The sequence below is a fragment of the Corvus moneduloides genome, chromosome 3, assembly GCF_009650955.1.
Source record: "Corvus moneduloides isolate bCorMon1 chromosome 3, bCorMon1.pri, whole genome shotgun sequence".
Taxonomy (NCBI): domain Eukaryota; kingdom Metazoa; phylum Chordata; class Aves; order Passeriformes; family Corvidae; genus Corvus; species Corvus moneduloides.
In genome coordinates, this window is record NC_045478.1 from 121,714,428 (window position 1) to 121,741,008 (window position 26,581).

At 45.8% G+C, this 26,581-nt stretch overlaps 1 protein-coding gene across 14 annotated transcripts in view; it reads right to left on the bottom strand.

The window, feature by feature from the left end:
- The window catches only part of CFAP61 (cilia and flagella associated protein 61), a 96,391-nt gene that overhangs the window by 26,795 nt on the left and 43,015 nt on the right, over window positions 1-26,581 (bottom strand). For all 14 annotated transcript variants that reach the window (XR_004239279.1, XR_004239278.1, XR_004239277.1 and 11 more), the window contains 7 exons: window positions 17,807-17,905; window positions 14,081-14,249; window positions 12,073-12,229; window positions 6,889-7,178; window positions 3,357-3,684; window positions 3,040-3,131; window positions 1,347-1,552 (listed from right to left, as the gene is read on the bottom strand). Coding sequence is in view for 7 of the 14 variants with exons in the window: in XM_032104358.1 (XP_031960249.1) it covers window positions 1,347-1,552; window positions 3,040-3,131; window positions 3,357-3,684; window positions 6,889-7,178; window positions 12,073-12,229; window positions 14,081-14,249; window positions 17,807-17,905 (1,341 nt within the window). In the remaining 7 variants the exon portion in view is untranslated. The remainder of the gene's footprint in view (window positions 1-1,346; window positions 1,553-3,039; window positions 3,132-3,356; window positions 3,685-6,888; window positions 7,179-12,072; window positions 12,230-14,080; window positions 14,250-17,806; window positions 17,906-26,581) is intronic.

Consider the following 26,581-nt stretch of genomic DNA (forward strand, 5'->3'; position numbering starts at 1 on the left):
TGGTCAAGGTCAAGAAAATACTGCTACCTGTTGCTGCAGGCTGAAATCCCAAAGCAGGATGATTTATTCTTCCAGATGTTGCTACTGGTACATCCAACAAGTGACACTAACCACACCCAGTCAAAGAGCCACAGCCTCGGTGTGCTTCACAGAAAAGATGAGCTCACAATGTGCGTGCACACCGTAATGCCACAAAAAGGACTGCTGGTACCTTGCCACAACCTGCATATTGAGTTCCTCCAGTGCTCCAGTGTCTGATCAGCATGAGCCGTGACAAGGAAAGGAAATCACCTGCTGTCTTCGCCCATCTCTCATGCACTTGTGTCACCCTCCTTCAGTTTCTCCTTAACGCGTACTGACAGTGTGCTGCTCAGGTGAGCTTCACGTCTGCTGTGTCCCATTCCTCTCTCGTAAAACAAACCCAACATTTGCTATAAATCAAAATCAAGCCCTGTAGCAGCAATAATTCACAAGCATCTTATGGAGCACTGCACACCCTTTACAGCACGCTTTCACAAACTGTTACCTAAACAACAACATTGAACCTGAAAATTTTGCTACCATTTGTGCCTTTCTTCCGATCACTTATAAACATAACAAAATCAAACCTGGAAATGTTTCAGGCACCACTATCAGCTTTGTATCACAATAAAAACTGATCATTTGTTCCTGAGCCTGGCTTTCTGTCTCTACCCAGCGGATGTAAGGCAGTAGTTCACTACTCCATCTGTGACAGTTTATGTTTCAAAGCACCATTCGTGAGGGATTTCTTCAAATGAAAATCAAAAGCAATGAAACATTCTCTCAGAGGAGATGGCACATGACTAGAACTAACCAGGCCCTTCAGTCTCTCTCACACCTTCAGGATTTATCACCAGATGAAAATAGCCAAGACGTTGAGCATGACTATCACCATGAGTTATTTAAAATCTTCCTAGAAACCTTTGGCTTAAAAATTTGATTCAAAACAACAAAAATACTTCTAAAAGCGACTTTTGAACATGAGTCTTCAGTAATAAAGGGTTGTTCAGGTTCAGCTTAATGATTAACCTACTGAATATTCTAAACAAAAGTGATAAAGACACTGAAATGCTCTTTCAGGTGAAAGATAGCCACGTAAACCATTGCTCCTTCTCTAAGTAAATCTCAGACACGCAGCTCTTTCCAGGAAGGTCTTCAGGACTTGCATTTTTACCAACAATTTTACTAAATACTGGGAAATATTTTTAAATCTGTTTTTCTACCTCTTGTTCCAAGGGAAAACAGCCAAAAGACAAACCATAGTAAGATATAACTAGAAGTCTGGCAGCATGTAGATTTTGTGCACAACGTAGAGCTTGTCTCACCTGTAGAGGTCTGTGAGCTGCCCGGCCCTCCAGCGGTAATGCAGGTCATTCAGCAGGCGCTCGTGCTGTCCGTACAAGCAGAGGTAGTTGGAGACAGGGAAGGGCTCCTTGGAAAAGCAGGTGATGCTATCCACCATATTGTATCTGTTGAAGTGCATCCGGAAGTAATTCCCGTGTCCTGCCTCACCGGTTACAATCTCCATCCCCTGGAAGAGGAAACACCAGGAGAGCTGTGGAGGTGAAGGAACACCTGACCCGGCACACGTACAGGGTCAGCGAGGGGTTCCCAGCCCATAGTTCCCACTGCTTAATGCCCACAACCCTTCTTCTAAAATCAAGAAACCGCTCCTGGCACAGAGGGTCATCGGGCACGTTGCTGTGGCTCGGACACAGATTTTCTGTGTGGTTTAGTTTGGTTACTGCCCACCCCACTGTGCAGCACCAGCCAAGTGCCACTGCAGACAGCTGGGGGACCTGGGCCCTCCAGCTGCACTGGCAGCGGGACACCAGATCCACAGGGACCTGTGACCCCCCGGAGCAGCAGCTGGAGTCAGGAGGGATGCCCCAAGCAACACTGGATAGCTCTGTTTGGGTAACTCAGTTGAACTCTGTTCAGCCTCGTTTATGACACAGAGCACACACATGGCATATCATGTTTACTGTCAATAAAAGAACACCAATACTGGATGTTCATGCTCAAACTGTAGCACTTAGATTCAGCTACTTAAATCAACCACTTAGATAAAAATGTAAAAATTTGCTTCAAACCTCACATTGCAGTGGGATGATCAGATAGCTTGAAGCTATTTTTTCAAGCTGTATTCCTGTTACAGTTTTATACATTCCTACAACCTGTTGCTAGGCTACAGAAACCTTTAGTATTTTCACATCTAAGCTACTACCTTTCACTAGCTTCTCTTACTTCTTTCTTAGAAAATTCTTTTAGGATTTACATGGAGTTTCTGGAGTGGCTTTAAAAAGATGGTCCCTTTTCAGGTAATCAGCAGGTAATCAGAGTGGAAGCAAAAGAATTCTAATCATATTCTAACAATTTGGAGTAACAAAACCAATTCCTCTCTCTGATAGTCCTTTCTACTTTCCACTATACATGCTGATTTGGATGGCTCATCCTGGATCTGAAAAACAAGGTGAGCTGTGCTTTGATTCCTCTCCCTAAACCATTTGCTTTTTAAAAAGCCCATTTGTTTCATTGCTGTCCAGATTTTAAAATCAACACTGAAGCAGCTTTTTAAAAGCTGCTCTTTAAATCAACTGCAAAAATGGGCTTGATGCAGAAATTCCCAAGGAAAAAGGTACAATCTGTGTGAAAGAGGATCTTGCCTAGGTGGAGAGTCCTCTCTGGCTTAAAACATTAATCTAGTCCTTTTCTTGCCTCAAGTCAGGCTCTCCAGTAAGAGAAGCACTCCACATTTGTATCCTGGGACAATCTCCCATGTAGCCCAGCATGGGGAGTGCTTCCCTGTGCCCTGTTCCGAGACAACTCAAACGGCTGCAGGACTTGCTATTTTCTAGCAGCACAGAACATCTCTTCCACAATACTTCCTGCTAGTTCTGTGACTGCTCCTGGTTCTCCAGTTGTAGCTGGTGACCCCAGGCCCAGCTACCCTAAACAGGAACATCTTTTCAAACAAACCGGGGGATGAAACAAGAAAAGCTCCATTATTTAACTTACGTGATCACACGGGTCATGTTCTACATCCAAGGGCATGGGGATTGCTGGCTTGGAAACGTGCAAGTAGTTGTAACCTCCAGGAAGAACACCACCTGCCATAAATGAAAATATGAGATTTATTCAGTCATTAACAATGAAGAAAACAATGTCTTTTTTTGTCCTCCTTCTGCCATCATCTTTTTTCCACTACATAAGGAGCTTTGAGGGCTGTACGGCCATGAAATAGCACCTGAGGTGAGATGGACCTGCCTGCACTAGAGAAGAGCAAAAACACCTCAGAGGGGATGGCAATGCGACAGAAATCCAGCTGGACATACCTTGAACTTTACACCTTCTGTATATGGGGATGAGTCTGTCTGAGCCTTCTGGTGGCTTGGCACTGGCCTGAGGGGTTGGATCAAAGAGACTCAGCATGGATGCAGCAAGCTCAAAGCCAATCTCCTTGGAGTTGAAGTTGCTGTGTGTCAGTTCATCCCTATAGTATCTCCTGGAGAATTTTGTCAGAGGACCTGCAGCCCTGATGCTGACATCATTGGTGTGGAATTTGGCATCAATCACAAGTCTTCCATCAAAAACAAGGCAAGCATCATTGATGGCCTTAAAGGTTTCATAATCCACTGTCCTGTCGGCAAAGCTAAAAAATGCCTAAAAAGAGATGTAAATAAGTGAAGATTATTGTATACTACTTAGTGGCTGATTTCATAAATCCAAACCCAGACTTTATTCTGAAGGGTTTTTTTAAAAAAGAAGAATATGAAATACAGTATGATTTTAGCAACACTGGCACAGCAGACAGATCCTTCTGATCCAACATTTACAGCTACCAAAGTTAAAACTAAGACAGTAGAAAGGAAAATTACTAAACTAGACTCATCTGCTTCTGGTTATTAGATAGTTTAAAAACTCCAATACTTGCTACATCCAACAGCCTGGGTGGCTGTGCATATTTTCTGTGTTAGTACAAGCATGGAACATAGACCTGAAGCCTTTGTGAACTTTGTTTTCTTCCAAATGCTCAAGCCAACCTGGAATCCCAAGGAACAGAAAAGCACAATGTATTTGGAATTTAGCAGGATAATTGTGTATTACAAGTGTTTTCCCAACTGTTGAGCCTGTTTACCAACAAACTGAGTTACTTTGGCTAACCAGCACAGGGACAGTCAATGAAATGGAAAGATCAGAAATAAACTTGTTCAGAGGAAATGTCATCCTCATTCCAGCTATAGCAGCAGAATTTCAGTCAGTGGAAGCTGCAGAGGCCAAGGACCCTAAGTCCATAAATTCCTGCCCTAAGTCTCAAAGAAAAAAGTTAGTGATAATTCTCTCCTTTTGTCTTCTCATGGCATGGGCACAGTCCCTCTCCTGGGCCACAAGGAAGCAGAGCTCCTCTCCCCACGCAGAAGCTGGGGCAGCACGACCCGCACTGCAAAGCAGGCGGTGCTGGGAGGAGACAGCAGACGTGGGAGAAGCAGCAACCATGAGCAGCGTCCTCGAAGCTTTCTCCAGCAGAGGATAAACTGAGAGCTGGCAGAACACAGCCCCTGAACGACTGTGAAACAAGAGCACCCACTGGACACCGAGCAGTGAAAGGAGTAAGAATGACAAGGCTGAGAGATGTTTTGAACAAGACCACAGTCTGCAAAGGGCACAGATGAAGACTGTCTCATCGCTCCAAGGGTTTGTGAAGCCCCAACACCCTCACACAGAGCTTTTCCCACCATCTGTGCCCTCAGCTTTTAAAGCCATTAGACAACAAATTGCTGCCCCTCCAGCAAGAAATATTCCTTTACAGGCTTAGGAAAGGGTGGAAGGGTCTCAGACGAGCACATCTTCCCTTGCTGCCTTCATCCTGAACAGCCCAAGACACAACTGTGCCAGGACAAAGCAGCATCTGTAATCTGTCCTACCCTTAGCACCAGCTCAGGACACAGCTGTGACCAGGGTAAAGGTGTTACCCAGTTGTATCCCCAAAGAGCTGTCCTGGGGACTAAGGGCAAGTGTCAGATACTCAACTGGCTAGATGAGGCAGCTGAAAGAAAAGGCACAGGAGAGGGAAGCAAAGGGAGCTGGAAATTTTAACAACACTGGCATAAGCAGAGATGCAGCAGTGGAGGAGCCAGAGCCCCTGGGTTTGTTCATAGATAAACCAAGTGATGAACTGTGCACAGCTAAGGGAATTCTGACCATCTCAGAGAGCCAAAAATCAAGGAAGCTCTGCCCATGAGGGCAAGAGGACCACACAGCCCCACATTCTGCTGGCTGACAGGCAGGACAGTGTCACTGGAGGGGAGGGCTGCAACCTCCAGGCAGGAGCCATCTGTCAGCCCAGGCAGGAGGGAGGGAGGAGGGAGGGAGGCTGCTGCTTTAGGGAAAGAAGAGATTTTCTCCTGTTGTTTTTATCCTGCAGGACTCAACAAATTATGTCCCCAAGAACTGCCAATCAACAGTTGATACTGGCTGAAGTCCCAAAAGGCCCAGAGCTGCTGCAGAGCCGATTCCTGCAGAGCCTGGTCTCTGGTCAGTGCAGCTGCTTTCCCGGTGGAGCTGCTCTCCAGAGCCCGCTCCTCCTCCGAGTCCAGCCTCCCAGGCAGTTGGAGGCAGATACAGGAGCCCTGCACAGCAGCTGAACTGGTTTTGGAGAATACAAAGCCCTTGACAACACAAGTAATTTCAGGTCTTTCATCTTAGAGGCTGTGAAAGGGAAGGACCACGGACAGAGGAAGGACGAGCACAGGGCACAAATGGGGAGGAGAAAGAAACCCCAAGGCAAGGGGGTCTGAAGGAACAGTGTAGGCCACGCAGGCAAGGTGGTGGGGAAAAGAGGGGGGCTGAAGGGGAGCTGGTCAGTGGATGCCAAGTTGTGAAAACAAGAACCATACTGAGATCTTTGTGGAAGGATAAAAATAGAGAGATTTCAAGGAAAGAGGAGAGAACTTGAAAAGCTGCATACAAGGAGAGAGTGGGAGGAATGTCACTACTGATATGCAGACTGAAGACAAGAGACCACTATGGATAGAAGTGCTGTGTGAGGTCTTCACCCCCACCACAAAGGGCTTAGCTATCCCCGTGTTAAAAAGACAAGGGCTGTGGAGCAGGGGGGCCAGCAGGGACTCCGACACCTGGGGAGCTCTCTGGGAGAGGCACAGGGCTCGTCCCCTCCACAGCTAAACCCACCAGCTGCACAGAGGAGAGCACACGGAGCAGGGAGTGCCGAGGGGCCAGCAGCTCCATACACATGCAGGTTTTGAAGTGGCTCTGTCAGAAGCACTCACTCCTGCGGATTAGTCCAATAAAGGAAAACAAAACTATCCTGACCCTCAGGAAAGGCTAGAACCTGTCCCCAGTCTCAGAGCGGAGCCACACCTGTGAACATGCCTACAGCTTCCGTAAGACATTGGTACTGGAAGAGAAAAAAACTGCAATCACTGATGTAGAGGGAAAGGAACCTGCTTAAAATATGTTTTCATTAAGTTACATACTATCCCAGTGTTTTTGGCTTCTCCTATGACAATCAAACACACATAACTATAGACAGGAGTAACTGCACATTTAAATAAGAAAAGGATTTCTGGAATTACTTTGAAAATGAATTAAGAGTATTTGTCAATCAGCAGTGAACAATTACTTGTGTGTCAGGTGACTTAAATACATCTTAATCCAAATCAGTCAGGGCATTAACAATAGGTTTATTTGGATTTTTAAAAAAACAATCCTTGAGACTAACAAGTGAATGTTCAATCTCCTAGAGACAATGAGGAAATAGACAAATCTGTGAGGGACCATCCACATTTGACAGCTTTTGCGTTAAAAAACCAGCCTGAAGGAAAGGCACAGGAAGCATGTACTTACTGAGCACTGCAGTTGGAGCGGGTTTGTGGCAGTGGTGAAGGCAGCCCAGGCGATGAGGCCGTGGTCACCCTGGCCCCACTGCGCCAGGACGCTGTCCGGGTGCACGGCCACACCCGCCCCTGCCAGGGCCTCCCCCACCGTGCGCTCCAGGGCGGCGTCACCCAGGCAGGGACCGGCAGAGCTGAGCGGAGCCTGCACGAGATGGATGCGGGAGCCATCAATCCCAAGGGATAAGAGGGTTTCTACCGTGGTGTAAATGTCAATTGTATTCCCGTAGACAATGACGTTCCCTAAGAGGGGGAAAAAAAAAAAGGGAAAGATTTCTAAGACATACAATGAAAACCTTATTAGTATAACTCAGATGATAATAACATGGAATTGCTCTCTTTGACCCTCTTATTTCTCTGATGCTATGAAGCAAACAATGTTACCTAGCAACAGCAGCTAAGATAATTTAGTGAAGAATCTGTACAAAACATCCCACAAAGTAGGCAAGTACTTAACACAGAAGTATGATATTCATCCTGACCCCATAATCTGAAATTATTTTGATTGAAAAGCCTCTAGGGGTAAATAAATAAATAAATCACCATTTTTATTTTGTTCTCCCCTCTCTCCCTAATTTTGCTCATTCAAAGGACTGATGTGGGGGGAAGCAGACAGAATCAAATTCAATACATCATGCAGAAAACCCCCACAAACCGTGGAAAGGCCAAGTTATAGAAAACAAGCCCTTGTGCCTCGTGGAGGTCACCGGTGCTGCCGCTTCCTTCTGCCAAAGCCCGATCTCCAGAGAATACGGATGGCCCTGCAGCCGTACCTGTCCCTGGTGGCGGGGAGAGCTGGGCACCGCTCTGAAGGCAGCTGCATGCGGCACAACGCCCAACCCAGAGCCAGCTCCATCCCTGCTCACTGCTGGGAGCTCCGCGAGCTGCAGGCAGCCATCCGTCCGAGCAGCTGCCGTGACAGCAGCGCGTAGGAACCGCTGCTCCTTCCGCAGAGCATCAGCAGCAGCACAGAAACCGCTCCTGAACCCAGCTCCATCCTCCTGCCCCAGGCAAAGGCAGCTCAGACCTGACCCACCCCTCCCGCCGGGCACTGCAGAGCTGCAGGGCAGGGCCCTGCTCATTCTCCTCCCGAGCTAACGCCGCTTCAAAGGGCACAGTCAGAGCTGAGCAGGAACAGAGGAGGGAGGGTCTGTTCTGTGTGAGCACAACGGGACTCTCCAGCCTAAGGGCTAAAGCCCTCCTGGCAATAAGGGAGGCAGAGCTGGGATGCAGCAGAGCAGCTGTGTGTTTTATCTCAGGATGGTTTAATACAAAACACACAAACATTGCTCTGAGCAGGACTGAGACGTGCTCCTCTCCTCCCCATTCCCTCTGCCCCCCTGCTTGGAATAGGAACCATTTGTCTGCTCTGTGATCCACTAAGCCTTTGAGTAATCCAGGCAAAATGGCCCAGCTCATGTAGGGAACTCCTCTCCCAGGGCCTAAGGACCCTTCACACGAGGGCCAGAGCCCAGAGCCCAGCCCTGCAGGCTCTCTGTGCACCACATGCCCCGCAGCTGTGCCACGCTAAGCTGCCCCAGCCCCAAGGTGGGGGTCCAGATGGAGGCAGAAACACCTCCACCTGCCTGCCCGCACCCACATCAGCTCCTGTGTTTCAGATCTGACCTGTCAGCACAAGGATGCCTCCCTCAAAAGCACCTTCCCGGTGCCTTTACGTCCCACACCTGGGCAGTGCTGCAACCAACTCACTCGTTTATCTCAGCAGTGGCATTTACATCTCGCCACAAGTGAGAGCATCCCCTATGCCCTAAATTGTATTATTTCATAGGCTAAACTAATCTCACTGGACCATGTTTTACTGCATGAGACACAGGGTAATACTAAACTGAGCACGAACACAGCCCCAGCTCCCAAGAATATTAATGATAAAACAGATGTTCTACTATTTCCCTTTGACTACAAGGTTATTTTATTTGTCCCTATCAGTTTGGCTACTTGTAGCTGCCAAAGAAACATCTCTCTTCATAGCTGCCAGAGAAGAGACTTGCTCCATGAGTACACTGCACAGAAATGACAGAAAACATGTTTTTACTGCTCACAGCAATGACCAGAGGGACACAACCTGCAAATATATCAACTTGAAAACATAAGAAGAAAGAGATCTTACTACTTCCATAAATATCATACAGAATACAGGAATGCTCCAGTGTGTCCATCACTGGCCTGACTTCCCAAGCCAGAAGAATCTATCCCATGGCTTGTGCCTGCCAGGACACCTGTCTGCAGCTGCACTGGCCTCAGCAGAGGGCCAAAAGAGCCGACTGTTTCTTCCCTGCTGCAGCAGGGTGTAATGCAAGCAGCAACCCAGCAGAACCGGTGGGTAAAGACCAGCTCTGCTGTACGCATTTTTATCAACGCCACGTGCTGACAGCGCAGGCCAGAATGCAGTGTGCAGGTGCCGACAGCCTCAGCTACATTTGCACGTTTTCCATTTGCAGGGAGTGAAGAGGATGCCCTGGCTGGAAAAGGAGGATGAGGAGGGCTTCCCTGAGGCAGCCCAGCAAAGCCCCATTCGGACTCCAGGGCAAGGCTGGGCTGAGACACCTTCACCCTTGGGCAGCACCAGCCCCCTCAGAGAGAAGCTCGGTTACTGCATGAGACACTGGCTTTAGGGGATGTACAAGATCAGATGCGAGTCCTACATTTCTCAAGGAAAATTAAAATTCTGGTTTATATGGTAATATTAAATACAACTGCATTAGATCAGGGAAAGCAATGCTCCTTTATTGACCTCTTGTAAATCAACAATTTACTGCTTCTGCTTATTACAATATTAGTGGCTTTTTAGATGACAGTGCTAGTAGTCTAGGAACTGCAGATATTCATTATGGACTAAAATTATGTTCACTGAACAGAGAGCAGTTCCTCAGGATGCTTTTATTATTTAACTACATGAAAATGTATGTATCTGTGAGTAAACATAATAATATTCTACAGAAAAAACAGCCATAAATAAAGATCATTACAGTAGTTTTATTGTTTATTACCTGAATGTCAGCGTCCTGCTGCAGAGCAGACTCATTCATTTTCCACAAGTGGAAGCACAAGATTTCGGTGACCCTAATGTGACCTGAATCTTTGCAGTTTGCAAAAGCTAAAGGAGAAACCCAGTGTGAGCTAAAGCATTGATGGCTCCAGTTGGTGATCATGCACTGGAATTTTAATGCAAGAATATTCCTACAAACATGCTTTTAATAAGGCAGTAAACTATGCTTAGGTGAAGAGAAAAAAATAATTGCTCCATTTTGGGCCATTAAAGCAGTTTTGTTCCTTACTTTACTTCCATTCTACTTTTATTTTCATGGAAAGTGCGGAGCTAATAGGAGATGAATTTCAATTAGTCCCAATTACAGCTGTAATAGGTTCCATGCATTAGGTGGCTGGGTTTCATCAGTGAAGCCACAGTGGCAGCCGTGGGGCCAGTGCTTGCCCTGCTCCCAGGATCTCAGCAGCAGAAAGCCCTCCCAGAGCCCTGGCACAACTGTCAAGACTGAAAGAATGATGTTTGTAAGAAACACAGCTGGAAAAAGAAGCAGGGTGAGGAGTAAGAGAAACTGAGACCAGCTGAGAAAGATCTCTCCAGCTGGGCACTCTGCACAGCAGCAGAGAATGTGATGGGAAGAGCAAGGAGAGGGAACTGAAGCCAGAGCAGGGGGAAAGGGGAAAGTGTCACACCTCCAGAAGTCCCTCCGGACCAACCTCATCAGGAGGTGTGAATTTACCTTCTCTACACATGAAGCCAGGCCAGTGCCTCATTAAGAGACGCAGCTCCACCCTGCAGCCAAGGCCAGCAGCAATAACAAAGATGAACATCCTACGACTTTGCTACTACGGCTGGAGAAGGGACACTCGTGCCAAGGCAGGTGAGACACTGTGATTGTGCCACTTGCTGCAGAGTGACTGAACCTCCCAGCACCGCACACCCCAGCCAGCAGCTGCTCCCAGGCACATCCCTGCACAGGGGGACTGGAGTACATTCCAGGACTGGGCACTCAGGGATTTACATGAAGGACTAGCAGGAGCAAACGGGGAAACTAACAACCTCATCCATCTATGCAAAGTCAGCTGCAGGTACCAGCTGGACACCAGGTAAGGCCGTGTGGGCAGGGGCTGGTACCAGCTGGAGGACAGGTGGAGCCGGACTGCTCCAGAGGCTCCACTGACATGCCTGAGGCCAGAAAGCTGGCTGAGAAAACATTGCCATGTTTATGGACCCCTGTGCTGATCACAGCAAGACCTGGAGAACGATAAAGGAATTTCCAACGTCTTGAGAACTTCCCTAAAGGAGTGCCAAGCAGGTGTGAACCTTGCACCACACCAAGCCACTGCCAATTCTCATTACACCCCACAAACAAGGCAGGTAAAACGCATCTTCAGGAAAGTCCTGCTCTTGCACTCCGCCAACAGGAATTCCCCACAAAGACAGCTTTCCTGCTCTGAACTGTCCTAACTCAGAGCAAGCAGGAACTGACATTACATGAACTCATTGACTCTTTGGTCTCTGCTTCTCTAGTTCAAAGTTGACCCAGAAACCCGGATGGTCCTAGATATTTTCTACAGCGCGCACACACAGCAGATGAACTAATGAACACAGGAACAGAGCACACACAACGAGGCTGAGGAAATACACAGATGGTGCACATCCACACAAATGTCTGATTTTAAGGGTTAAAAAGTACCAGAAGCTTGCAGTTCTATGTGAAATTCTGTAACTGATGCAACTGAATACAGCACTGATAGAGACTTCCTAATTTAGACTTGTTTTCTTTGTGTTGTGCCACAAATCTAGATCTTTTTCCATACAACAGAAAAACACATCCACTAATTAAATTATTATTTAATTGGCTAATTAATGACTCCGGACAGATTTGCATTCGGGACTCATTTTGTTTTATATAATAACTGCAGATAATTAATCTATCTCAAACCTTTCTTTCTCAGCTAAATATGCTGGGTATCAAAAATGACAAAAAATTGTAAATCAATCTGGAAAACAAAGCACAGCAGATGAAAGACTTTGTTAGAATTCATCAGGCGCCAATTATACCATGGAATAAAGGAGACAATAAGCCTAGAGAACATTTCTGTAAGTGTGTGTGTTAACGAAGCCCCTTACCTTTGGAGCTGATGAGGTTCTCCTCCAGCCAGCGTGCTGCCTCTGAGCAGTCCTGGGCGTCATTGAGAGTGAAGTGATTGGAAGGGACTTTCTCCGTGTATCTCTGTGGCCACTTACTTGTAACTCCACTGATACCTGCTCCCGTGGGAGCCAAGGCCTGGAGAAATGAGTCAGTGAGTGGATACATGGCACAGACCTTGGAGACGTTAAAAGACAACGACGCTCACTTTGGCTGCCCAAGGGCTGCTGTCCTGGCACATCCCAACCCTTCGTCACATCAGCAGCAGCAAACACACCCATGGCCACAGGGAACATGGATCCACACTGATCCGAGTGTACACACGTGTGCACATGTTCCCTACTTCCTGTGGGATTGGGGGTGACCACTTCAAAAAGCACTGCCAGTGCAAGTGGAGGCACATGGCAAACACCAGGGACTGCATAGTAAATAGCAGAAATGCCCCAACACATAGCAGGGGATCTCAGCAGCTCTCTGAAACACAGATCACTTTAAACGGCCCTTGGAAAGTCTTTGTGAAGCCAGACTGCCTCCACCTTTTGTCAGCAAAAAATCAACCTTCTACAATGACAGATTTTGTCCCAGAGAAAGGGACCAAAACCTGCTTGATGGTTCAAATGTGAAGATTCGGTAACACGCTCACTGTAGAATGCTGCTTTCCACTAACAAACTCAATCTGAGCTGTACAAAGTAAAAAGGGAATCTCGTCTCTGACTTCCTCAGCACCGCTGAGCCACATCTTGAACCCTGTTCTCACTGCCAGCCGGATCAACTGAAATACTGTTGGGTTATATAAAACCAGGCATGACACCAAAAGACCTTACTCAACTAGTCTAAATCACAACAGATAATGTTTTACTACGCATTATTTTGACTGCTTACCAAATAGGGGACAACTTAATAAAAGGACGGACTACAGTTTCATGTAATAAACAGAAGCCACTAATTTCTTCTTATCCTTTTGTATAGCTTAAACATGAGACTAGATGATGATGGGATTTCTTCTCAAAGGCAGATAAAACCTGCCTTTTCCCTTGCTATATCTTTCTCCACCACTGTAGTTACTTGCCATAAATTATTTTGCAAGTCAGAGTTACCTCCAAACACCTTTTCCCAGGAGCACTTTTCCAGCTGTCACTTCAGCTTTTGCTTCATCCCTGCTGAACAGTGACCATGGGCTGCAGCTTAAGCGTGGCTCTGCTCTGAGAAGGGATCCCAGACCACAGAGCCTGCTGCACACGCGCAGCCAGACACCGCTGTGGGACATGGTACAGCACTGTAAAGCTGCAGACATTGCTCACATCCCTCTTGTGATTTTAAAGGCAAAATGCCTTGCTCACTACTCCTGCCCCAAACCACCCAGGTAAGGCAAAGCCCTGCAACAAGGGGGCTGTACCAAGCTGCCCATCTGGTTACACAGCCTGATGGCCTCATGGGGACACAGGAGCCAGAAGCCACCCTGCCCAGGGAGTCTGAGTGGGGCTGGAGCTCAGCTTGATTCCAGACCTTACATGCAGCTAAGGGTCTGCTTCAGTCTCACTGGAAACTCAGCTGTGTGCTACAACACCAAGCAGCATCACGGACGTGCCTAGGCATGGTCATCACGTGAGATGAGTAATTAATTTGATAAGGAATTCTCTCCGTTTCCAAAACTAGGTCAAATGGTATTAGACCAGCTGGAGTTAAAGTCTCCTGTGGCTGGGGCCACATGTCAGTTGAGCCTGCTCCTTAGCAGGTTTAAGGTTATGGTGGCAAAAACACCAGCAGCTTTGCCTCATGCCCATCCCCGAGCAGGAACTGCTGGTGGGAAATTCTGTCCGACCCTCCTCTCCTCCGGCTTCGGCAGCAGCACCGACACACCTGCTGCACTACAGGCTGCAAACTGCTGGTGCTACCCTTGCTAAGGCTGCTCTGCTTAACCCCGGGAACACCATTCACTGCAGAAAACCCGGGAATACTGTGCTGGACTTCACCATGCACACACCTCACCTGGTAGCTCTGTCCCGTGCACAGAACCAGGTAGTCGTATGGCACTTTCTTCTCCTTGGAAACAACAACGTACTTGGCAGCGCGGTTTATGCCAGTCATTTTACCAACAACAACATTAACCCAGGAACAAAGTGACATCTGTGCGTAATCTTCATCATTAAAACAGTGGCTGTGAAGAAAGAATATCTGTAAGTGACATTTCGGCAGCTGACAGCAGGCATTAATTAGACATCTGGTGAGCTCGGCCCAGGCCCCCAGTGGTTCCGCCTGCTCCCTTGCCGCGAGTTTACTGCAGTCTGTGGTAAAAGATGAGGCATTAGGAAATACTTGGTTACAAATTGACAACTTTCTGCTGAAACCAAACAATCCCTTCCAGCACTGGGCCTTACAACCACGTAATTTAAGAACAAAGTCAGAAATATATGCTTTACTCTGCTTTTCCTTTGCGGGTTGATGGAAGGTGGAGACTTTTGAACCTGCAAAGAAAATACTTTAACAGTCCAATTCTTCTTTCAAGAAAAGACTTCCTTATTTAGCTTTTCCCCACTTTCCTTCCTTTGCTATTCAGCTTCACCAGTCACAGCTGTGGTGAGACACAAATGCAGGGAATGCACCCGATCATTTTAGCATCCGTATTCCAAAGCATTAGCCCAAAAAGTTAAAAAACAAATAGAAAGCTAGGAAAATGGTTGTCAGAGGTAGAAGTAAAAGGCAGAGAGCTCAAGTCTCTATTGGTGACCCTTTTCCTAATGAACTTTTCCACAATGCAAGAATGACAAATACTAAGAACACACTAAACTGGTCCTGAGCTCTGGGATGTTCAGGGTGTGCATAGAGCACACATCACAAGCAACATCCTCCAGCAGTGTGAATTCAGTATCAGGACCCTAAAATCACGTGTTCACTTTGACAGTCCCGGACAAGATTTGCTTTTCTCATGTTTCGGGGGTGTGACAGCCCGTTCCAAGCAAAAAGCATCAGATGTCCCTACGTGTGAGAGAAGCATCAAAGATCTGGAAGCTGCTGTTTTAAAAAGCCAATTTTAAAGCAAAATCCAAACGGAACAAAACCTCTTTTAATGGTTCAGTAATGAAAATTACAATTATTTCCAAAGATCTTTTAAGGCTCAGAGTATGCCCTCACCAGGTATATCCAACACAGCAAATACCAGGACACTTGCTTACTATTGCATTTATACCACCCTCTCTGCTTAATAGCCTTCTACAAAGACAAAGATTCCAGAAGATAAAATACCTCCATACAGATGTACAACAAACACATTGCTGTAAAATGTGAGGAGGACCAGAGAGAGAACATTCCCATCTAGGTCCATCATAACCCTTGAACACTGCTGAGCCTGGCAATGGCCCACCATGGAAATGCACAGCGGGTTGCTGCCCACAGTGCAGATCCAGCTGGGCTCAACTCCATACCTCCTGGACACTAAAAACCTGCACCAGGCAAAGCCTGTTCAGTTAGGTTCTTTCAGGAGAACTGGGCAAGCCCATTTATAGCTTTGTAGAGCAATAAACCAATAGGATGTAGTGAAAAAGAATGCAACAGGTTTAAAACAAGCAAAAAAGACGAATGGCTGGTGTCACACAGATGTCTGGCTTATGAGACCAGAGCAGCACAGCAAGAAGGAGGACCACGAACATACTGTGTGAAAGAAGCCGACTCTCACCCCTGCCAGAACCTCAGGACAGGAATGGGCAGTACAGAGACCCTGGGCTTCAGCCAGGCTGTGAACTCAAGTCATTACAGAAAATACATTCCACCTGCCAAACTAAGCTCATGGCCATTTAGAGGCCCAAGAACCTGACTTTCTATTGATACTTAGAGATGAAAAATATTTCACTCTGTTCCACAGGCCTAAAAGTGATTAAACAGAAGGGGCTGGGCCCGTGCTCAAGCATTTGATGCTTTTCTGTGGCACCAGCAGCTGCAGCAGAGAGCGCGGGCAGAGACCAGCACTGACAGCTGCTGCTTTGCCATTAACACCAGGACACACATCCCAATACAGAGCTCCTGGTTCCACACTAATTGTTGCTACCAAATTCCCAAAACTGGCATTCAGGATGCCACAGGAGCAAACACAGTTGATTTCACAACCTGGGGAATTTTAGGATTGAATTGCCGGGCTTTCTGAGGTGCTCTGCATCCTCTGTACTCACAGATACCAGAGGCAAATAAATAAGGGAAGAAACCCACTGACAATGCTAAACTGTAATAATGCAGAAATCTATAAATAAAAAGGACATTAAGGGCAGAGGAAGGCTTTCAAAAGCACCTTTATAATTGAGGTGCACAGCTCCCAGGAGATTGACACTCCAAAATCACAGGGATGCTTTCAGAAATCATACCCTGCAGAGTTCAATTTTCACTCTTAATCTGCTTTCAGATTTTAACAGCTAAATCTGGTGAGGCAGCACTGAACTGCAACTTTCTGTCAGGAAGGATGCTTTGTTAGTACAACTCTCTTCTACAGTGAATTTAGGAAAAAGAGTACATGCATTTATTTGATCATACAATCCCTTTCACTTGCTAGATTTGTACTTGAACACACCCCTTTCTACAGTACAAAAATTAATACAGGTAACTACTTAAAAAAAATTCCTTGTCAGGGCAAAATTCCAAATGAGATCAGATGGTTTTAAAGAGGTTCCCACCACGCCATTTTTACATCTTTGCAGAGATTTCATTTGTAAGGTTCAGCAAGCAGACCTTGTGGAGCTGTTTTGTCATTTAAAGAGTCAGCCCCTTAGTGCACTGCAGCTCACTGAGGAAAAGATTTGGTAAAATACAATGTGAGGGCTCCAAAGAGTCACATGCCAAATCTAAATAACTATGTGTAAGTTCATTCCCCAACCATTCAGAATAACTGATCCATTTTAATTCTATGCTTCTCAAAGTTCAAAACAACCATGTTCAAGTCCACAGCGATGATTTATTCCAAAATAAAACCCAAAAATACTGTATTTAAATGAGAATTATGTACTGTGAATTTTAAAGAGGTATGTAAGATTTTATCTGACTAAATGGAAGCTATCACATTTACAAGCAACCAAGGAAGTGTGTGAAGTGTTAAGACAGTCCCTAGACAGGGCTCTTCCACCGTTTCCCTTCAGCTGTGCACAGCACAGCGCTGTGGCTGGGACTGGGGACAGACTGCCGCAGCCCAGGGACTGGCACTCAGCTCAGGAGCAGCAGAACTGATGCAGAACAGTTCTGCCAAACTTATCAACAGCAACAATTCCCCCCGTACTCAGCAAAATCCCCACCACCCTTGGTGGGCTCTGCATCCCACCACACGCTGCTCTGAATCACGTTACTAATATTAACTTTTGTACATTCTTCGGTTCCGCATTATTTAGAACAGAACTCACTAAAGTTAAAAACCGAACAAGATTTAAAAAGTGAGCAGACATCTTGTGTCATTTGGCTTCAACCTGGAGATCTAAACAATCTAAAAAAAGCCTTGGAAAGCAGAGACCCCAGTCCTGGTATAACACTATGGATGGCTGTCCTGACGTTACTACTTTGGCACTATTTCCTTACTCGTAATTCTACCCAACTCCTCTTGCAGGTGAGTGCCTGCTGGATAGACAGACTGAAGTATTTTGGGATCTCTACAGATGTATCTAAAATTTAGGACAAGTTCACAAGAATTACAAAGTGTTATGTTTTCTGCAGGAGCTATGAAAGTGTTTAGATGTGAAGTCAAACCTGTTAATTAAAAATCTTCTATGCTTGGAGCTCTGTGGGTCTTTTCCTGGAAGGCCATGAATGGAAATCAAGGTCAGGTTGTTGAACTTCAGACGTGGCCTGTGGAAAGAAAAACAAACAGCCCCAGTTGGAAGAAATGCAGAGAGCACGTCAAAGGAACAGCGTAGCTCAGAATTCCATGTTCAGAAGGACACAGAAAGCAATTCCTTTACACAGGGACAAAGTGTTTCACTTTGCTCAGACGCAGCTGTCTCTGGCTACAAAGAGAAGAACAATTTCCACCACAGTTTCAGTAATGCCAGGGCAAGGAGGGGGACAAGACTGACAGTATGTTGAACTAAATATGATCTGACATTTGAAAACAAATAAATATTATGAGTGATTAAGCCTTCTAATCTTCAAGGCTTTCTGTAAGTTAAGGATGGACTGATGCAAATGGTACAAAGGAATCAGAATGTTTTTTATCAACCAATGTTAATTTGTTATTCATACATTTAAAAAATATATTCAAACAAAGTTAAAGGTCATACTTAAACCAAGGAATTTCAAGGTTATGGCTGCCTCTCTCAAAATGCATATTAATAGTTTAATTCTGGATTATGGATTATCTGTGGTAAATCTCCATGCATACTCAGGCCGAGCACAAAGTAATAAATAACCTTAATGTAACAGAGTGCATATATTTATACAGATTATGGGCCTGATTCTCATTTAAATTAAGGTCACTCTGCAGAGGTGGATGTAAATAGAATTTGCTCTTCATTTATGGCCACCTTATGCTGGCTGAGTGATACAAAATGGTCTTTATGTAAATGAGAGTGAGCCTGATCCACGAAGCTGAAGGCAGAGTGTAAGAGTGATGCCATCTGCACACAGGGAGCGCCGCTCCCGGGGTGCGAACAACAACTACAGTAACTTCACACACCGACACAGCACGGCTCCTGGGCATTTATTTACATGGGATTAATTACATAAACACCCAACACATCCTCCTATCCTCAGAGCAAGGAGTGTGGAGCTGAAGTCGTCTTTACAGACCGCATGGCCTCTTGCCAGCAGGTGTTCAAATCCAGGGGCTACAGTAACATTATGTTTAAATACTGTTAATATTTGGGATGGAAACCTTGTGAGCCAGCATCAGAAACACGGCAGAACCGAAGTTCCAGGCACCATTAATGTGCCTCTTTTGCATGACTGCACGATGATGCACTTTATTGATCCGGTCACATACCATTTTCCTCTGCAGATGCTCTACCTCTATTGAGTCCACACGCAGGCATCCAGGATTGCCCCAGTCATACGGTATTTGTTCCCTTTTTCCCCACTGAGCGGGAGGCTTCAATCAGACCTTTCAAGTCAGTACGATTTACTAACTAATGATTTACTTCTACCTCAGCGCTCCCATGGCATCCCCATATGCCCCAAATATTAATTCATGTTTCCCACTCATTCATCTCGCAGGCATCAAAATGTTGATTAGCATCTCCTTGGATGAAATGAGATGAAGCAAGTCCTATCTTTGATGCCCACTTTACACTGAGGAAAACCAAGGCACAAAGCACCCTGGCTGGAAGCTCCTCAAGGGCAGGGTGGTGCAGGGGGAGAGCTGCAGAGCTGCCAGGGCTGGTGCCCGTGCTCCAAGCGCCGCACACTGCCCGCACAGCTCCCGGCACAGCTCCGAGCAAAGAGCGGCCCCATTTGCACACACAGAGGCAAACCCCTGCTGCTGCCGAGCGTCAGAATTTGTTCAGTGTTTGAGCACAGGCTGGTAGTATTTGTGAAAATTATCAGAATCTTTAAATAAGTAACAAATGTCGTAGCTCGTGTTACAAAGGCCTGGCTCCACAAGTGCGGCTGGCACGCGTAACCCCAGGTTGAAAATACGTACATTGACATACATACAGGCACTTAAAGGCAAGCCTGAGCACCAGAGGGGAGCTGCGGCTCCTGCCGGGCAATGGCAGAGTCACCACACGGTGACAGGCTGGGGATTTTGAGCTTCATTATTTCTAGGCTAACAAAAGGATGGCTTATTTACTACAGCTTTTTATTCCTTACTGGTGCCTAAAAGCTCTTAACTGAAAAACAGCCAAGGCCCTGGAAACAGGCAGCGGCTGTCAGGACTGGGAGTAACTTAGATGCTGCTAAGAAATATAACAATGCCTGACATGAAACAGGGCAAAGTGGAGGTTCCCATTTGGTGAAAAAGTCCTCAAGTTAAGAGCCTGAACCAGTGCAACATTAAACAAGTGCACCTGCATTTTAGAAGCAAATAATTCCAGCAGGGATTCACGTTGCTGTGGATACAGAGGGAAGAACAGCTCAAAGATACTGGTAAAGCAGGGAGGGATTAGAGTATCTAGGGAAATAAGTAAAAGGTGTTGGGTTTCAGTGCACAGCTCTAGAGGACAGCTACAAAAAGAGTCTGAACACCCTTGTCCTCAAAATAAAACAGGGTTACCAATTTACTGAGCATAATCAAAAGGACACACAGAAAAGTTTTAGTACAGTTTTTACATACATCCCGGTGTTTGTGAATCTGTTAGCGTATTCCTTGCTCATTTTGCTGCATTTTTTGCCTGATGTCTCACTACCTTCTTTTTTTCCTCCTGTGTGTGGCATAATGATGGAGGCTTAGACGGTGGAAACTGCCTGAACAAATAATTTAATTAGTTGCTTTCATTAAACCCCTCATTACCACAACAAGTCAAATCACTTTTGTTACAAAAAATAAAGTGCAGCGAAGTAGTCTCCATGAACCCGAGCATTTCAATTTATTTGAAATCTTGCGGTTTTTAAAATTATTTTTCCAGACATCAATGAAAACTAAAATAAAAACGTGACAGAAGATAATGCTTTATCTGCCTAAAATTGGTAACTATGTGAAGTGCTCTCCTGTGTACACAATCTTTAAACAATAGTATCTGAAATTATAACCTATCCAAAAGTAAAGTCTTAATGATATTGGATCCTCAGCTTCACTGCAGCAAAGCCCTTATAAAAATGGCAGCTCGAGTTCATTCTGAAAACAGTAAAAAATACTCTGATTTCAGCACTAAATGCTGAAAAGTAAGATGTGATAAAGTCTTGCATTAACAAAACTTTGAAATCAGAGAAACCTCTCTGAAACAAAAAAGGAACATTAAGATTTTGTGGGAAGGAAGGAGAGCAGAAGCAGAGATGATGATGGGAGTCCCAGCAGGCCATAACCTGTATTCAAGGCGCAGGAACTCGGCCTGCCCGGGTGTCCGTCTCACCGTACAGGGCAGATGGGACAGTTCTCCTTTTCCCCGCAAATATAACCATTTATCCAAAGCAGGACTTTTTTTTAAGGAAACACCTCAAGAACACACAATCAGGATGTGACTTGGAGAAGAGACATCTCCAAAGATATTCTAACAGGTTTCCCAGCTCCACACAAAACTCGAGATAGAAATGCCCAGCTTAACAAAGGTTGCTCATATGAATAACTAGAAAGAAACCCCCCCTCACTCGTGCTGTCACTCCAGGATAAATGTGTTACTCAGCACTACAGCCTTGCTTGGAGCCACCTTTCCAAGCAATGTGTTCCCACATTGTCTCTCCACTGAATTCCTTTGCCAGCCCCAGTGTTTTCCCTTTCCTCCGCTGCCTCTGCCTCCCAGGGTAGCCATACTTGGCTTCACCAGCAGCAGAAGGGCTTGTTGTTTGTATCAACACCTACCAAAAGCACCTCTTCTCCAGAACCTTTTCTGAGGGCATCAACTGCAGCCCCCAGAGCAGGGTTCCAGATTCACTGCTGACCAACAGATGTCCACCTACAAGTTATCCCTCTTCAATTACCAGTAAACAAAGATTAGCCAGTTCTCCCTTGGATCAACCTTAGGAAAAAGTGTTAAGATTGTGAATGAATTTGCTCAACAAAAAAAGGGATAACAGCACAGTGTTTAACGGGGCACTTGTCAATGCAAGTGTCCCAAGGAGGGGCTTTCCACACAACCTGGCCCATGAAAACTCTTCCTCTCTCCGCAAAATATTTCATCATGCCCCAGTTGCTTCCTCCTGGTATTAAAACAACAAGGTCCCTTCAAAAATGTCTATTTTGATGGAACAGTGCTTTGTATTTTTTTTTTCCCCCAGGAATTTCCTGCCAGGTTTATCAGATGCTGTCACCCTAAGAAGAGCAACCTCTAAGCCCAGGCCATGAAAGCCAGCACTGTCACCATTTTTGACATCTTAGCAAGAACGCATTAAAGAGCTAAAGAACATTTACTTCACTCTTTGACTAACACCCTTCACGGATGCTGGGAGTGCTTCTCTCTCCACTGGCAGCTGGGTCCCTCATCAAACTTCAAACTTGTTGGTTCACTACTTAGTAACAATGACATCTGTGAGTTACCACCATTATTCTCACACTCAATCCAAACACAGCTACTAGAAAGAAAATTAACTCTGTCCCAGCAAACCCAGGGCAATCCTGTCTCATAAGATGTTCCTCCCCAGTTAAATTTGGATTCTCCTGCTAGGTTATATAAACTAGTCCTCTCACTCTTCCCCCTTCAAGTGATTAGTCCTAGATTTCCTTCTCTGTGGTTATTTTACTGTGGTTATTCTTTTCCTAGGCAATATAATTAAACACACCAGCAACTCTGACTCTGTTGCCTTCCAATTCCTTTACTAATTCCTCCTTTTTTTCATGGCTTTACATCAGTCTACAATCTAGCTTTCTCTCTGAACATTACCAAACATGTCTTTTTCCAGTTTCTTCTTTTGAACTCCCATCCACCTTATAACTCACTACTCTGAAACACCTCAGCCCTCTCCTGTGGCTGTCACTGCATCTGTCCCTTCCAATCACCTCTCACTTCCCAGCAACTGGTTTTGCTTACAAAAACTAGAGCATCCACTCAAGATCTGCGGCATTCTCAGGATCTAGGTTACTAAAATCAACATGGCAAAGTTCTTACAGTATGAATTGTTCTGTAACAGGGCAGAGAAATATGAAGAGTTCTTTTCCTTGCCTACTCAAAACACACAGCTAAATCAGACCCATCCATATCCTTCCACAGCTACAGAGTTCACGAGGGCAGCCCTACCATCCCAAATCTAAGTTGGCTTTGAGTCTGACCTAAGCAAAGTACCATCCAACCACTGCTTCAGTGAGAGCACTTCCTTCCTAAAATTTCAATTTCCATTCCACAAGTGTTCCAGTGTTTCATTTTCCTCAAAAAGGGCAATTATTTTTCTAGACAGAAAATGAGGGCTATCTGATGATGGCCTTGGTAGTTACAGTCTCTCGCTGTTTAATCACTTGGCAGATTCCAAACCATAGTAGAGAGACACCAACACCATTTTCCACAAATAAAGGTACCATAAATTGGGCAGTAAAACTAAAGTGTGGTTGAAACTTCACCGGTTTGCCTACTGCTGTGTGAGTGCTCCAGTGAGTAACACACAATGCAGATTCCAGCTTGCTAATAGGACACTTTTAATATTATTGGCCAATTACCCATGTCAAAACCAAGGTGGTGGGGTTTTTATGGCTGTCTACCAGACTCCAATTTTCCAAACTATTGCAGAGGAGATGAGTATTCTGACTCCATGATGTAGCCCGGTGCAAATCCGGCAACACTGCCTTCAGAGTGTGCAGCCTCAAAATGCTCCCAGATGCCACCAGCCTGCCCTTAAACTTGGAAGGCTTGAGGTTTAACCACACACGCTCATCCTGCCAGCAGGAGGACACACAACTTTTCAAAGTTGCACGTTCTGAGGCACCCCCCCAGTGCCAAGTCGTCACGACATAAAGCTGGCAGCCCAGGAAGGACAGGGACACCGCTGGCAGAGGAGTCAGCTGGGCCAAAACTCCTGACCCCAAACATCCTTCCCTTTAGTTAGTGACCTCCACGTGTCAGCACCTCACTCACTCTGCTCCTCTGAGTACACACACACACACAGACACGAACAGGAATTAAATCCACGCTAATCACTAGTGGGAAGGACCACAGCTTAGCCAGACAAGTAATTTTTTCTCCACTGCAGCAGCCTGCAGAGTCTGCTGTGCTTCCAAGCCAACCCTCAGGCAGCCCAGAGGCTGCTCTGGAGGGCTCAGCACTACCCCTCCTCCACAGCTCTGGGAACAAACTTCAAACAAAACTAAATATGAACAGAAGAGAAAGTGGTTACACCTCCTCCATGGCTTTAGCAGAGAGCTGCAGAACCTCAGTGTAGTGTTTGCACTTGGAAAGCTGCTGTATTTGCTCTGAACTGCATCGATCAGAGGTACCAGGTTACCAGGCTCAGAGCTGTGGATGTCCCACTGAGTCACCAGGAGGGGATGACAGATGCAGCCCAGCATTCTATAAAAACCCTTGTGACTCATTCCAATTTTGAACAGGCTTTTTATGAGAAAACTACTATTTCCAAGATCAGCTTTAACACTCACTAAGAAGTTAGAGGCATTCAGACATAAATAGTAACTAGAGAAAATCTACAAATCCTTACAAATTTCAAGTGTGAAAGAACAGTTTGGGCTGAGAGTGTTTGCACATATTTAAAGGACAAGTATTTCAAGTTGAAATAATCATATTTAAAACTGCAGAGAGTCTCAAAAGCAAGACCGTAACTGTAACATAAGCCCGTACTGATGCTACTTGAGTCTTCTTTTCTGGCAGAGGCTGTTAGGAAGGCTGATCCTGATCCACATCCTCTCCCTCGTTTATGTCTGGTATCAGTCACTGCCAGCGTTCATTGTGATGCCGACTGCGCAACAAGGCCAGCTCTGACCCATCTGATTTATCTCTGTCACGACTCGAGCTCCGCTCACCAGAGGCAATGGAAGGCAACAATGTCTGAGGGATGCAGGCCCAGTGACACTGAGCACATGGCCTGGGCTTGCCTTGCTACGAAGGGAAGGCAGAGGGAAGCACATGTGTGTCAGCTCATGTGGCAAAGACAGATAGGACAAAACAATGGGCATCACTAACCCATTCATCGCGCGTGAGCTCTGTGGTCAGCAAGTAAGCACTAACTATTTAATTAGTCAACTAATTAGTGACAGGCAACATGGAAGGCTTCAGATGTTCCCAGACAAATGCAAAGATAAAAAGCCTAATTAACCAGCAAGCATTATGCTAACTACAGCCAAACAGGCCAGATGTGCAGGATATTGTGTACCCCGGTGCTGCCAGATAACAGGCTCTGTCAGGAACGCTGTTCAAGCCCTGCCACCTTGGAGCTGATCCTGGGTACCCCGAACTCCCAGTGGGAGACATCGCCCTGCAGCAAAAAACTCTCGTTTACTGTGCCGGATTCCAATTCTACTTTGAGAAAGAAGTTCAGGGCTTTGACAAAAATGTACTTTAATCCATCTGGTTATTAAATGCAATAGTTATTTTAATGGACCCACCTGGAGAGGGAAATAGATTTCACAACAATTTCATATGAAATATTGTGATTTTAGGCACCTTCCATTCATGGCTATCTCATGTAGCATGTCATGCATATTCCAACATCCTCAGAGAATAAGTCATTGTTTACATCAGGGTTTGGATTAAGGAGGCTTTCTAAACAACAGATTAAAAACAGTTTTCCCTATAATTGAAGACCATAGTGCTTTCCACAGCTATATGCAAAGAGCTGGATAAAAGCCAATGGGTTCCCTGCACTGGAACCAGTGACAAGATACTGTCAGGAGCAAGGTCCGTGTTCCTTAAGCCAAACTTCCATCCCTGCTGCCTGAGTTTGCATGCTGCTCCAGGAACCAGCCCCTGGTTCCCGGGATAAACTGGAAAAACTGGGGCTTGTAATCCTGCGTCCTTCTGGCCTAACCCTGCTGCCCTGCCCATCCCTTTGAAACTAGCAAAGGAAAGAAGACAAAAAAAAGGAACCAACCAAACAAATATAAAACCACCCACTGTCGCACCAACAGCTGGCCAGGGACCAGGCTCTGCCCCTGCCAGTGCAGCGCTGCTGCCTCCACCAGTCACCTGGCCCTCCAGTAAAAGAACAAAACAATCCCTGTGCATCCTCGAGAAAAGCAGCGCTACTGCTGAAAACATATACCTGCACACGCTGCCCGAGCAGCACAGAAAAGCCTAAAGCTCCCTGGGGTTCGGGTGGGTGAGCAGCGGTGCCACGGCTGCTCCACGGCACTGCTCCAGGAGCACTGTGCCCTGGGAGGTACTGCCCACGGCACAGCGGGAGCGGGAGGCATCCTGCCACGGGGCAGCAGAGCTCATTCTCAGGGTCATTTCTCTGCTTAATGAAAAATGTATTTCTTCAGTCTCAAAGAACTTGAAAACACTCGCAAGATCGAGTTCTAATAATTGCCACATCGGTAAGTGAATTACATTTGTATGTTTCCATGGTGACTGGTAATGTAAAATAATTAAGTATGAAGAATAACGATGAGAAAACTACTTCCTCTTTTTAAGGATTAGGGCTCACAAATTGATTCAATCCAGCTATTTTTAGTGCATGTAACCTTTGCAGGGAATATTAGAAAATTATGAGTAAATTAAACTAAATTGTTTTAAAAGGCCTTCACATTGATCAGGAGGCTATTTGCTGCTGATGTGAAAATTAAAAACTAATCTTTCCCAAATTTATACCTCTATTAATATAAATTCTGTGACACTGCACTAAGTGCTGCCTGCTGGCACTGTCGTTCTCCGAGCAGCACCCCATGTCTGAGGCTGGGTGCCAAGCTCACGGAGGACGTGTCCTGCAGCAACTCTGCCCGAGTTTGCTTCAAACTCGGGCCCTGGCTGCAAAGCCTCGGCCGAGGAAGCTCCAAGG